The 14,865-nt window shown below is 41.6% G+C and overlaps 1 protein-coding gene across 11 annotated transcripts in view; it reads right to left on the bottom strand.

The window, feature by feature from the left end:
- PAN3 (poly(A) specific ribonuclease subunit PAN3) overlaps positions 1–14,865 on the bottom strand; it is an 88,379-nt gene that overhangs the window by 28,532 nt on the left and 44,982 nt on the right. For 6 of the 11 annotated variants that reach the window (XR_014789014.1, XM_084842931.1, XM_084842935.1 and 3 more), the window contains 5 exons: positions 10,680–10,830; positions 7,432–7,679; positions 5,902–6,006; positions 2,117–2,200; positions 602–659 (listed from right to left, as the gene is read on the bottom strand). Coding sequence is in view for 10 of the 11 variants with exons in the window: in XM_084842931.1 (XP_084699057.1) it covers positions 602–659; positions 2,117–2,200; positions 5,902–6,006; positions 7,432–7,679; positions 10,680–10,830 (646 nt within the window). In the remaining variant the exon portion in view is untranslated. The remainder of the gene's footprint in view (positions 1–601; positions 660–2,116; positions 2,201–5,901; positions 6,007–7,431; positions 7,680–10,679; positions 10,831–14,865) is intronic. The other 5 variants (XM_084842932.1, XM_084842938.1, XM_084842937.1 and 2 more) reach the window with 1 other exon arrangement.

Genomic DNA, 14,865 nt, shown 5'->3' with positions numbered 1-14,865 from the left:
TTAGAGAACTGCAACAAAATTATAATTTTATCATGACCACTTTGGTGAGACAACTTGTAGTATCAGCCCATGGTTTGTTCTTGAGTTAAAACTCTGGGTTGTTTCTCCCTCAACGAAGCAGACTTCCAGGTTCTGTCATCACAGAGAAGAACATGGGAATGGGGCGGGTTCTTTATCAAAGTGGAAGTAGGCAAACAGTTGGAAACCAGCATGCTCATACGCACTCCCAAACAACCCATGGTTAACAAACTGTGGGTTGTTTAATCATGCAAACTGGGTCAGGGCCTAGCCTAATTTTGTTCCAGTCAGTGAAATCAAACTCTTTGAAGACAAAAGATTTAAAGAGAAACTAAAGTTTGTGTTGAGTGCTGCTAAAAAATAAATAAATGGAAAGGAAAAGTTAATAGCAAAGAAATAATTTTGTAATCTTTTGTATCAGGAGGGACCAATATGTAGATTAAGCTTGATTACACTTAATACTGCATCAAAAATAGTTTTGCTTTAATAATTATATGAAAAATTTAGTAGAGTTCCAAAGCTGAAACAAGCAAAAGAACAGTTCAAAAATCCAATTTAAAATCTGGACTGTTTAGTTACTTACCAGGCATATCTGCTTGATCTATCTGAGCCATCGTAATTAAGTGTCTGTTGATCAGCTCCTGTAAGGAACATATTTTGCAGTCTTTCAGATAAAAGAATGAAGTTATATTTATTATTTATTTAATTTCTTACATTTATATCCTGCCTTTTCACTAAAAATGGTGCTCAAAGCAGGCATCAATAACACAATAAGGATTAAAACAAAGTCTTAACTAAAGCATAACATAAAAACAAATCAATTAAAAACACAACAAAAAAAGAAATAAACAGCACCCAAACAATTAAAGCCCACATCAACAGCAGACAAGCTTAAATGCCAAAATCCTGCCTGAATAAGAACATATTTGCCTCCCAGCAGACAACAAAAATGGAGCCAACCTAGCCTTCCTCAGCAGGGAGTTCCAGAGCCTGGGAGCAGCCACTGAGAAGGCCCACTCCTGCATCCTCACTAAATGTGCCTCCGATGGTGATGGGACAGGGAGAAGGGCCTTCTGAAAGGGTCTTAAAACCCAGGCAGGCTTGTATTGCAGAATGCTGTCTTTCAAATAGCCTGGTACCAAATTTTATAGGGCTTTATAGGTCACAATCAGCCCTTTGAATTATGACTTGAAACAAACGAGTAGTCAGTGAAGTTGTTGTAACAAGGGAGTCGTACACTCCCTACACATGTTAACGGTCTGGCTGCAGCATTCTGGACTAGCTGAAGTTTCCAAACACTTTTCAAAGACAGCCCCACAAAGAGCCTGTTATAGTACTCCAAATAGGATGTAACTAAGGCATGTGCTACTGTGGACAGATCAGACACCTCCAAGAATGGGCACAGTTGGCACTAGCCTGAGCTGTGAAAATGCACTCCTGGTCACTGCCAAACTGGGACATTCAGGTTCTGGGCTGGATCCAGAAATATATCCACACTGCAAAGCCAAGTCTTCAAGGGTAGTGTAACGCCATCTAGCACAAGTTGAATCCCTATTCCCTGATCTGCCTTTCAACTAACCAGGAGCACCTCTGTCCTCTCTAGATTCTCTGTCTTCAATTTGTTCTCCCTCATCCCGTCCTTAAATGACATAAGACACTGATTTAGAACAAGAACAGCTTCCTTAGAATTTGATGGACATGATAGACTTGGTGTCATCAAGAAACTGGTGGCACTGAACTCCAAAACTCTGGATGACTTCTCCCAGCAGTTTCATGTACAGTCAGGGCCAGAAATATTGGAACAAGGATAACTGTTTCAGCAGTTGGCCTCTGTACACCACCCCACTGAAGTTGAAAGGAAACACACCCAGATGGGAGCAAAGCCAGGACTTTCAGCTGTAATTTTGTTTGACAAAAGTGGGGCACTACCCATTCAGGAAGTACAGCCAGTGGCATACACACACACCCATCATTGGTGGCTCATAAGTAATGGAACGAATGGCTGACAAGCAGCTGCACAGCCAGGTGTGGCCTGTTTCCTGGGTACCCCATGACCAATCAAGCAGATAAAAGGCCTGGAGGTGGTTCTGAGTGTTACATTTGCATTTGGTAGCTGTTCACTGGAACTCCCAACATGAGGTCCAAAGAGGTGTCCATACGAGTGAAGGAGGCCATCATTAGGCTGAGGAAACAAAATAAATCCATCAGAGAGATAGCAAAAATAGTGGGAGTGGCCAACACAACAGTTTGGAACATCCTGAAAAAGAAGGAATTAACTGGCAAGCTCAGCAACAGCAAAAGGCCTGGAAGACTATGGAAGACAACTAAAGTGGATGACCACAGAATTCAGCTCATGGTGAAGAGGAACCCTTTCACAACATCTAGCCAGGTCAAGAACGCTCTTGAGGAGGTGGGCATGTCATTGTCAACATTTACAGTCAAGAGAAGGCTTTATGAATGTAAATACAGAGGCTTCACAACAAGGTGCAAACCACTGGTAACGCTCAAGAACAGACAGGCCAGATTAGCCTTTGCAAGCAAACACCTAAAAAAGCGTGCCCAGTTCTGGAATAAGATCCTTTGGACTGATGAGACCAAGATTAACTTGTACCAGAATGATGGGAAGAGAAAAGTATGGAGAAGGAAAGGAACAGCTCATGATCCAAAGCATACCACATCATCTGTCAAACATGGTGGAGGCAGTGTTATGGCATGGGCATGTATGGCTGCCAATGGAACTGGGTCACTGGTGTTTATTGATGACCTAACTGCTGAGAAAAGCAGTAGGATGAGTTCTGAAGTGTATAGGGCTATACTTTCTGCACAGATTCAGCCGAATGCTGCCAAACTGATAGGACGACACTTCATATTGCAGATGGATAATGACCCAAAACATACAGCAAAAGCCAGTGTGGTGTAGTGGCTAGAGTGTTGGACTAGGAGTCGGGAGATCCGGGTTCTAGTCCCCACTCAGCCATGGAAGCTCAATGGGTGACTTTGGGCCAGTCACAGACTCTCAGCCCAACCTACCTCACAGGGTTGTTGTTGTGAGGCTAAAATGGAGAGGAGGAGGATTATGTACACCGCCTTGAGTTCCTTAAAGAGGAAAAAAGGCGGGATATAAGTGAAACAAATAAATACATACATACATACATACATACCCAAGAGTTTCTTGAGGCAAAGAAGTGGAATGTTCTTCAATGCCAAAGTCAGTCACCTGATCTCAACCCAATAGAGCATGCTTTTCACTTACTAAAGACAAGACTGAAGGCAGAGAGACCCACAAACAAGCAGCAGCTGAAGGCAGCTGCAGTAAAGGCCTGGCAAAGCATCTCGAGGGAGTAAACTCAGCATTTGGTCATGTCCATGGGTTCCAGACTTCAGGCAGTCATTGACTGCAAAGGATTTTCATCCAGGTATTAAAGGCGATCCTTAAGTTTGAAATGATGTTGGTTTGTTCCATTACTTATGAGCCACCAACGATTGGGGGGGGGGGTATGCCACTGGCTGTACTTCCTGAATGGGTAGTGCCCCACTTTTGTCAAATCCCTTGAATTACAGCTGAAAGTCCTGACTTTGCTCCCATCTGGGTGTGTCTCCTTTCAGCTCCAGTGGGGTGGTATACAGAGGCCAACTGCTGAAACAGTTATCCTTGTTCCAATATTTCTGGCCCTGACTGTATATGCTAAATAGCAAGGGGGCAAGATGGAAACATGGACACCATAGGCCAACAGCCACAGTGCTGAACAGGAGCCTCCAGCAACATCTTCTGGAATTGACTCTCCAAGGAGGATTGCAGCCATTGTAGAACAGAACCTCCAAGTCCCATTCCTGAAGGAGACCATGGATGATGGTATCGAGAGCCACTGAGAGGCCAGCAGAACCAACAGAGGCAAAACTCCCACTGTACAGTTCCCTGTGTAGATTGTCCACCAAGTTGACCAAAGCAGTCCTAGTTTGCTTTTTTATATACTTTTTTGGTAAATCAAAGAAACAGACCTAGAGAAGGCCTCAAACTATCAGGACTTACCGCTTTACAGAAGAAGAAATCCTAGCCTTGTCTAAAGGCCACACACCTTTGAATATGGCTGGAAGAGTAACCCTAGGAAAGCCCTAAAACAGGAGTGTCCAACCTTTCTGGACTTGTGGACACATTTGAAATTTTGAGAAAGTGTCCTGGGTATCATGACAAAATGGCAAGGGTGCCATGGCCAATCACAAGAACTTAGGAGCTCCCCACTCCCTTCTCTCTGTGCATAGGTTTGCATGCGAGCTGTGTGCATGGGTGATCTCTCTTCTACTTTTTCTGGCTTTTCTCTCTGGCTCTGACTTGCTGCTTCTCTCTCTCCTTTTGGCTGTTTTCTCTTTCTCTGCCTCTTTTCTCTCCACCAGCCCTCCGCCACACCCTGGGGATCTTACCACACCGCCTCAGGATTCTCCCACACACACACTGCCCCCCACCAAGGATTCCACAACCCTGCCTGTGTTTCCCCCAGCACCAATGCTGCTTTCCTTACCCCCTCCCCAACCCCCCGTGGTGCAACGGTGCAGGAAGAGACCTGATATTTTAAACTATCATGCCAACAACAAATATGCTGAGTGCCCTACCCTAAAGACAAGTAAGAATGCGGAAAGAGAAGAGACATGGTACTGGGTTTCTTTAACATATTTTCTATACAATGGGTGGCTTTCAAAAAGTCACCTTGTAGTAAAGAACCACAAAAATATGTTGCATTAAAAAGATTCATTGTGTATGCTCTTCCATCACTGTGTGTCCAAGAAACCTTAAAAGTCAGACTTGCTAGACATGTAGTGGTGGGGAAATGCAGTCCATGGTGAACCCATTGACAAGAATAGTTTTGGCATAGACTTCTGCCATGAGGCAGCTGTCCAAAAGTCATATCCACTGTGAATAGGCCCAGAGGTATTTTCACAAAGAAGTATCTCTATGCAGGTTTAAGAATGCCAGAGAAAACCTGTAAGTAAGTAAATGTTTATTTTAGCGTTTCTATTCAGATTCAACAAATTACTTTAGTTAACTGATTGAAAGCCACATAATGTTGTGAGCAGGCCTAGCATCAGGGGTCAACAACGTCAGGCAACTGCCAGCAGCCTGAACCCTCAGGACAACTCAACCATGCCCCAATATGTCAGGTAGAGCCAACCAGGTCCAGCCCTGGAGCTCGTGTGATGGGTGCCAGCAGCAGCACTTACTGGCTAGACTGGGGTTTTTGCTGCTGCACCTACCTGAAAGGGGAACCCATCACACCAGAGGGGGTGGGGGCAGGGTGAGTGGGTGGGTGTGCAAAAGGCCCTGCCAAACCTGACATCAGCCCTAGTTGTGAGGTGTGTTAAAATATGGATTAACTCCTGTGTACTGCAACATGTTCCTTCTCAAGTATAGTTTCCTATAAAGAACACATTGTGTGTGTGTGTGTGTGTGTGTGTGTGTACACTACAGTGTGTTAAAACTGTGTTCTAAGGTCTCTATCCTAAAATTCAAGGTGCAATCCTATGCACACTGAGATAGAAAAAGGTCCTAGCTGGGGAATCCGGGGAGTTGTAGGACTTGTTTCTGTCTCAACATGCATAAAATTGTGCCCTTAATGTAACACGTCTACTCAGAAGTAAGCTGCATTGAGTTCAATGGGACTTACTTCCAGATAAGTATGTTTGTGACTGCAACTTAAGGGAATATGTATCTCAAACACAGACATTTCATCTTGAACATACCTATTTTGCCTGTTAACTTGCATCTCATCTGCCTCCTCAGAAATGCATATTGTTGTTTTTATAGTGCAGTGTTGGCCATATAGAAAGGTAGCATATATATTTTATTAATAAAATCTGTTACAATTGTGCTACATTCTAAAAAGAACTTACCTGTCGGAGTTCATCTGCCATAAAGAAGGAAGGTGCATTAGCTTTTGGCTGCATGTAAGCAACATGAGGTGCAGTTGGAGGATAAATGTGGTAATTTGGGAATACCTATTGAAGATCAAATTAGAAACAAATTATTTTTAGAATTTTAAAAGTTTGGAATTATTAAATCTTTTTAATGCCCTTTGAAGTGCTTCCACAGAAGGCATACCACAAAGGGATGAGCCTTTGAGGTACTGTATAATCTTTTGTAAATGGCCCAGAGAGCTTTGGCTACTGGGTGATATAGAAATGTAATCAACAACAACAACAACAACAATAATAATTCATTTCATTTATTTTCATTTCTAATCCGCCCAACAGCCTGGGAGTAGAGGTCAGTCTTAAGCTGGTGGTGAAAACATGGCAAATTTGGCACCAGGCAGACCTCAGAGGGGAGAGCATTCCACAGTTGAGGGGCCACCACTGAGAAAGCCCTCTCCCTTTTTGCCACCCTCCAAGACTCCCTTGGAGGAGGCACATGGAAGAGGGCTCAGATGCTGACCACAGTATATGGGTAGATAGGGATATTAACATTTATTAATAAATAAATGGAGTAGGAATAAACAGAGCAGGCTATTTTACACAAGTACCAAGTATTCCCATGCAAGTATCTGAATGGCAAACTACCCAAATCATACATGTAGTTAGCCAAATTATGCTCTTAGCTCCCCTCATTGCTCAAGCTATGACACATTCTCAGAGGACAAACCTAGTTCTTTAGGGGAACAGCAGCCCTTAAAGTAGAAGAATGACACAACTGCACATGCAAGCTGACATGGAGGCAATCTCCACTGTCACCTTGCCTAGGCTCCCAGATCTGTGCGACACAGTCTGTGTTCTTCATCCCATGAATAAAGAGCTTATTCCCATATTTACTCTTTCACCATAGCAGGCTGGGCTACTTCCTCATGAGCGGTTCTTCAGAAAATATGGAATTGCCTTCTACTGAGTCTGACATTGGTCCATCTAGCCTACTACCATCTACTCCGACTGCCAGCAGCTCTCCATGGTCTCAGGCAGATCTCTTTTCCCTGTTACTTGGGAAAGATATGGAGATATGTCAGGAATTGAACTTAGGTCTTCCTGCAGGCCAAGTATGTGGTCTACCACTAAGCTATGACCTCTCCCCATGTAACCCTTGGAGAGAATAACTGCAAAACCCAACAGAACATTTTAAGAGGAAGCAACAGTGGCTGTGGTTGGATGTCATGAAAAACTAAGATTTGTTGTGATGAGAACAAGCCTGGGTGAGCGATGGTTTATTGTGATGGACTGCAGCCATCTTCTCCTTTATCCATGTGTTTACATGCCCTAAGAACATTTGGGGGACAGAAAAGGAACCCAGTTTAAATTAAATTTGGCGATAGTAGTCAAGTTAATAGTCAAGCTTTAATAACGATTGAAGATATGGTATATTACCATACTGAATGTTACTACTGATCGACAAACATAACTGAAAAAATACCTTCATAAACAAAGCTAAAACCTTACCATTCCAGTTAGAGGTGCTGGAGTTGTATCAGTATAGAAATAGGTTGTGCCTCCCACAGTTTCCTTCTGAATCACCTGGCCAGTAGCTGGGGGCTGGGAGACAGCATTAGTAACCGGTGTAGAGGCACTAGTAGGCACCATATAATTTGCTGGGTTTGGTGTATGACTTCTTCGTCTAGGAGCAGGAGACGTGTGAGGAGTAATTTTAGGGGAATGAAGGGGAGAAGATCCCGCTGACAGTGACATTCCTTATGAAAACATAAAAGGGGGGGGGGGAAGACTTGCAGGTAAAAAGGCAAGAAAAAGGCATTTGTTCCACAATGAACTCTAATGCTTGAAAAAACTACTAATTCCCCCGCAGATAAAAACAGAACAGATTTAGGACAGGTGAACAAGTTGTTTGGAAGTTTCTCAATTACTGAAGACTTCAGTCCACATGTAAAATTCAAATAAAATGGTTAGCCACAAATATATCAACTGACAAAGAAAGTTAGTGTGCCCAAGGGGTGACAGAAAACTAACAGTAGCAAATATTTATAAACATTTGAGAGCAATTCAAGGCATATCTCCATCTAAATGTGGTTCACTGCTTTGCTGTGACAAGTAAAAGGATCAAGTAAGCTGCTGACAGTACCATAGTTTTCTTTAGACACTTCTTTCAGACTACAGCTGTGGTTTCTGCAGACCAGCACATTGTAGGCATATATGGTTGCATTGTTCTAACTCAGAAAATATTATAAAGCTAATTAAAGACATTAAAACTGCAATGAATGTATACACTGAAACCCTTATATAAAGGATACATTTTAAAAATCAATTGCCTTGCAAATACTATGGAAACTGACTAACTATACTAAAGTCAGAAAGTGACAAGACCATTTTTTTTTACAACTATATATTGTTTACCCAGTACTGAAACAAATAATGGAAATGTGCAACCACATTTTGTTAATTACTTTATTGTAAACTTTTAATGTTTACTGTAATTGTAACATTACTTCACTAAGCAGTGTTTAAATGTCAAAGAACATGCTGCAGTTGTAGTTTCTCCAAAATGGCCACCATCCAAAACAGCATGTGTGGTATTCACAGAGGCATTTCACTTCTCTTGTGCCAAAGCATCCCTCTATCCCTCAATGTGCCTGAAAAACCAAACAGAGGCATAAAGGACAGCCCCCAGAAAAGGGGTGGGGGGAGAAAGCACATGGAAAAAGCCATAACACAGTGGCAGAGCATATCCTTTGCATGAAAAACTTCCAGGTTCAATCTATGGCATCTCCAGTTAAAAGGAGATCAGGCAGCAGGGCTGAGAAAGGCCCCCATCCATGATCCTGGATTGCTATGGCCAGAGTAGCATTAGGTTAGCTAGTGGACTTTACATAAGGCAGCTTGATATTTTCAGGAGAATTACTCATGATCAAAGCCTCAGGTTTAGTCTTCCTTCTCAGTCCCCAGTTACTCCATGTTGCTTTAAGATGGCAGTTTGCTTCCCTAAGATATATCTAAAAACAAACCTCCTTCAAAAATATCTATATTGCTGGCTGCCCCAAGCCTGCAAATGAAGATAATTTTTCTATCCACTAGAAAGTAGGGCAGTTGTTTTGCAGCATGAAAAATGTATGAACCAACACACACTACTCCATGTACCAACTACAGAATTGTACATATTACAAACTTAAAACTGTTTAGTTATCACCACTCCCTTCCTCAAATCTGGGAACTGGAAATGTTGTGAGCAGACTAGGTTTCTATGACCACAAATGTGACCTATAACTATGACTAAATATAAATTAAGATTTTATTATCCAACTGAATCTGCTCACATGGCAGAGAAAATTCAGGCGAGGCACCATAACTCAGTGGTAGAGCACATGCGTTGCATGCAGAAGGTCCAAGATTCAACCTAGTTAAAAGAATCCGGTAGCAGGTGATGTAAAGGACCTCTGCCACAGGCCCTGGAGAGCTGCTGCTAGTCAGAATTGTACGAGCTAGGTGGACAAATGGCTTCACCTAGTGTAAGGCAGCTTCCAATAAATGAGAACCATCCATGAAACTGGGAAATATGGTACATTCATCTGCTATCACTCCTTTCCAGGCTATAGTGCCAAACAGTCATGTTATTCAGAGTTCATGGATGGTTCTACTATTTTAGGTTCTTCAAGCTCACACATGACTTTTTCACATTTCTGATTTAACTGTTTAAATAATGTATGATTTGTTTTTGTCAGCAGCAAGACCTACTCCCTCATAAATGCCTGCATCTCACTTCCAACACACTCCTTCAGTGACCTTCTCCATAGTTTTGCTTAGGACAGAGGAAGGCAACTTGTGGCCTTCCAGATGTTTTGGCTTATAACTTCCATCATCCCTTACCAACTTCCATAACCACTCGTTGTGCTGGCTTGGGCTGATGGGAATTGTAGGCCAATAGTTTCCCACCCATAGCATAGGAGTACTTTGCTTGTAAGTGCCCAAAATACATACAAGTCAGCTTTTCTGACTTAAAGGTATTTAAACTAGTTCAAGCATTTCCGTAACTTGGTATTTGCTTTGCATGACATGGCACAGATCCACTTTGCATACCCAACCTCCACTCAGGTATTGTCATGTCGTGTGAACCCAGTGAGCATAGGTTAGGCGAGGCTTAAACAACCTCTTTGTATAACACATGCTCACTGGGTTCGCACGTCACGACACCCCTGAGCAGGAGCTGGATATGCAACATGGCAGCCTCACTGTGGGTTAAATGACCCATGGTGGGCTGTTACGTAGTGTGAGCAGGCCACTCTATTGCTTTTAAACCTTGAATCAGCCTTTCAGATAACACATTTTAATAGCAGTTTTTTAAGTATTCTTAAAACTATTTATTTTAAGACATCTTTTAAATTAGAGCTGCAAATTGAAATTACAATGTGCCAAATAGCACTAATATATATCCATTTTCAAAAGCAAGCCAGTTTTCTTCCATGGAGAAATACGAGCATTTTTACCTCTAAGAAACCCTACAAGTTAAAACAAGGCCCTCCCATCACTTGGTAATGCCAAGTCAAAGCAGGAAACCTTTAATGCTGTAAGAGCTGTATTAAAGGTGTAGGTCCCAAACTGATTGCAACCATCTAAAACGACTACAATTTAAACCCTTCATATAACTGAGATTATGAAAATTTATGTTAATTTCTAGACGTAATAAGCTTCACTAGTTCTGCTGAGGTTCATAATCTAGTGCAAATAAAATACCCTAAGCTTACCTGGAGCTAGCCCAGCATTTGCAGGACCTCCCATGGAAGGATGAGAGAACAAGGCTTGAGAGAAGGTAGATATATTTGACTGCGACATATTACTGAGTCGGGAGGTTGATCCTCCTTTAGGAATAAACTCACTTGCAGTGGGATTTGGTGTCTGTTTAAAAATCAAGATAGAGTATATGTGTTACAGGTGAAAACAGATTTGCCTATTGAATAAATTTGTGGGATTAAAACAAAAAATGTTAAGGACTTTAAAGTTTTTTAGCAAGTTATTAAAAACCATCAGAGGCTAGGAGTCAAAGAACTAAAACTAGTTTATGAGCTCAAGGGAGACTTTATGATTTTTTTTTCTTCCTCTGCAGGAGCTTTCCATGCTACATGGCAAATTTTTCAAAACTGTGCAAACTTTGTAATAAGACATGGTTTCTATTGTTCGAAGAACAAAAGTCAAACATTCCAGTAGGCTAAGCCAGGGGTAGGCAGAAAGCAGATCTCCAGATGTTTTGGACTTTGACTCCCAGCATTCCCAACCACTGGCCATGTTGGCAGGGACTTCTACGTGCTGGAGTCCCAAACATCTGGAGATCTACCGTCTGTTGATCCCTGGACTAAGCACAAGTCCTTTGACTGAGGCAAAGTCACTCTTCAGCCATAGGATGCCTGCCTGAAACTATGTTTCCATGCAACTTCCCTCATATTCTAGGATTTACAAGTTTGCATTGCATACCACTCAGCTAATATTTATGAGGCACCCATCAACTTGTGTTTAAATTTGAAATAATAAGGATTTGCAAGTAAAACAGTACCATCAGTTCTGCTACTAATGGCAGGCCATCCATATAATCAGATTAGAAAACTAAATTACACCCTACTTCAGAAAAGTTTCCTATTTTAAGTAACAGCCTCTTTATTGTCAAGGTCATTTTAATCTTTGTTCCACATGTCTGAATGGGTGTTGTTGGGTTTTTGTGTTTGTTTCAAGATGTTCATTGCCTCTTTTGTTCTGATGATTTGTTACAATACATGGTTTTAAACAAGGTAAGGTTTTATTGTTGTACTGGGTTTGGGAAATTTCAAATCAAATCCCTATGTGGTTATGAAATTCACTAGGTAGCCCAGGACAAATTACAATATCTTACCGGAGCATTTCCTGCAGGGCTGTTGCAAGGTTAAAATGTTGATATAAGTTCCTTGGACAAAAGGCAGAATACAAATGTAACAAGTAAATCAAAATGTAGCCAATGAACATATAGCAATAAGGGAAAAATTCTTCACTTACATTTTTGACTTCGCTTTTGAGTTTTTGGAGCTGAGGGGTAAAGAAAAAACTCTAAACTGGTACTGATTAGGTCTACCATCCAATTAAAGAAATCTTAGTCGATGGTCTATTTTTTAATCATTCAGTACCTTTATAATGCCTTTCCATAACAAAGAAGCTTACACAAGATAAAAACACAACCAACCCATCATGAAACCACAACAGGGCAGGGCCTAAGAACAGGGCAGAGCCTCTGTCATCATATGTATGCAAAAGAATGCTTAACTGAAATGGGACTCAGGTGAAATAAAGGCAGGTTTGACATACCTTGAAAGTTCTTTCCTGATCAACATCAAATAATTTTATGGCCCCTTAAAGGCCAGCAAGTTTGCGGCATAACCTACGAGACACTGTTTCGGTTGCCACAGATTATCACAGCTACTCTTCTGGAATTTGTTTCTAAAGACTCTAATCTGTTCGCTTCATATCTTGAAATATATTATCTACCCAATTCGTTTTACTACTTGTTAGTATAAACCTAACAAGTTATTAAATTAAATGTCTCAATTATTATATAAGCAATAGATTCTAACACTATAAGCCAACGTTAAGGCTGCAATCCTATATATACACTTACCTGGGAGAAAGTCCCATTGAAGTCAATGGGGCTTACTTCTGAGTACACATGTACAGGACTGCACTGTAAATGACCTCACATGCATCTATTTCTAAGAGGACAAAGCAGCTAGAAACGTCAGAAACAGAAGCTAAACAGAATAGAACAAAACAAAACATATAGATGCATGTTTTTATTAAAATCTGATCCAAAACGCTGGAAAATCTTTCCAAGATTAAGAAGAAAAACATGGAATTTAAAAACCTAAATAAGTCTTTGACAAAACAAATGGTATAATACACACCGCCCTGTCAAAAAGTTAGGAACCACCAACATTCACTGAAGCATCGCTGCATTGTCAAAAGTAGTTCTCTCCAATAAAAAGATCTGAGAAGAAAAGCTAAACTCACTTATCACCTATAACTGATCCATCTGATAATGCTATATTTATTTTTGTAAAGTATTTTATTCCATTCCTTGGCGAAAAAGCTCACAGAGAGGCTTACATATATTCAGTAAAACAAGACACTCCCTGCCTGCAGGCTTACAATCTAAGATGATGCTACACACAAGGAAAAAGGAACGGGGAGGGAAGAGGAAGAAAATATATGGAAGCAGCTGAAATAATATGGAAAAATGATAAAACAGAGGTGAAAAACACTGCAACCCTTGATCAAGCCCCAACTAATGACAGATCTATGAATCTTTCTCTGGCCTTATAAATAAAACACCAAGGCAGGTTGCTTACCTGTTAACTGTAGTTCTTCGAGTGGTCATCTGTGCATTTACACATATGGGCTCTGTCCGTTCCTTGAGACCGACTAATAGCCTCATTACCGACGGAACTATCTCACTCCGACATCAACAGCAATAGTGACATCGACACTGACATGGGGATGGTGGGTGGGTTGTGTGACTGCACAGATGACCACTCGAAGAACTATAGTTACAGGTAACTAACCTGCATTTCTTCTTCATGGTCTCTGTGCATCACACATATGGGCGATTAACAAGCTGACTTACCAGAAGTGGGTAGGATTGCTGTCATGTCCTATTGGAGGATCAGTGATAGGACTACACGGCCAAGACTGCAATCCTCCCTTGCCCAAACATCCAGCCTATAATGCAAGATGAAAGTTGATGGCCTCAACCACATCACAGCTCTACATAAGTCCGGTATCGACACTCCCCTACTGAACGCAGCGGAAGTGGACACGCTTCTAGTGGAATGTGCCTTAATGGGATTGTCGAGCTTCAATCCTGCAAGTTCATAGGCTAGCTGTATAGCAGGCACAATCCAAGAGGCAAGCCTCTGTGAGGAAACCTGAAACCCCTCCTTAGATCCTCCATAACAAACAAAAAGTCTTTGGGAATTACGAAATGATTCTGTCCTGGCCTTGTAAAATGCCAGCACCCAACATATATCTAAAGTATGGAGCACTGTCTCCAACTGTGAGGACGGTACTAGAAAAAGGTTGGAAGAACAATGTCATGATTTACATGGAAATCAGGCACAACCTTAGGTAAGAAGGATGGGTCTGATCTTAACATCACCTTTCTCTATGAAAAATAAGGTATGGTGCATCTATACAAAGGGCATACAACTCACTCGCCCTTCGTGCAGTAGTTATGGCTATTAGAAACGCCACCTTCCAAGAAAGAAGTCAGAGATCAATCATAGTCAAAGATTCAAATGGCTTCCAAGTCAAGATCTTCAAAACAGCAGATAAACTCCATTCTGGGACGAAAACTCAAGTTGGAGGAACTAAATTTTTTAGACTTCGCAAAAGCTGATGTACCACTGTGTGCATAAACATTGTCAAACCATCCACAGGAAGATGAAATGCCGAAATAGCAGCTACGTAGACTTTAATCGAGGCTAATTCCAATCCTCTTTGAAAAAGGCTGTGGAGAAACGTAAGTACACCTGGTAATGATGCAGAGTAGGGATCGAGGCCATGAGAAGATGCCAAATTGGAGAAACTCTTCCACTTACTGTCATATGCCCATCTTGTAGATGGTTTGAGAGCTGTGTCTAACACTGTTTGAAGCTCTGCTGGCAGACCAGCTAATTTGACCAAAGTCTCCATGCTGTGAGACACAGGGTGTCGAGATCTGGATGACAGACGCAACTGTGATTCTTGATCAATAGCATTGAGTCAACAGCAGCCATACGTATCTCATGTTCACCAGACTGAGTAGAGGAGAAAACCATGGATGCCTCGGCCAACAAGGTGTTATCAGGATACAGTCTGTGCTGTCCATCCGAATCTTTTGCAGTACCTTGGAACTCAGAGGAAATGGGGGGGGGGAGG

The sequence above is a fragment of the Heloderma suspectum genome, chromosome 3 (genome assembly GCF_057233095.1).
Source record: "Heloderma suspectum isolate Gila_16-S chromosome 3, 16-S_ref, whole genome shotgun sequence".
In the NCBI taxonomy this organism is placed as follows: Eukaryota; Metazoa; Chordata; class Lepidosauria; order Squamata; family Helodermatidae; genus Heloderma; species Heloderma suspectum.
The sequence above is the reverse complement of the archived record's forward strand: the minus strand, read 5'-3'. Positions and strand labels throughout refer to the sequence as shown.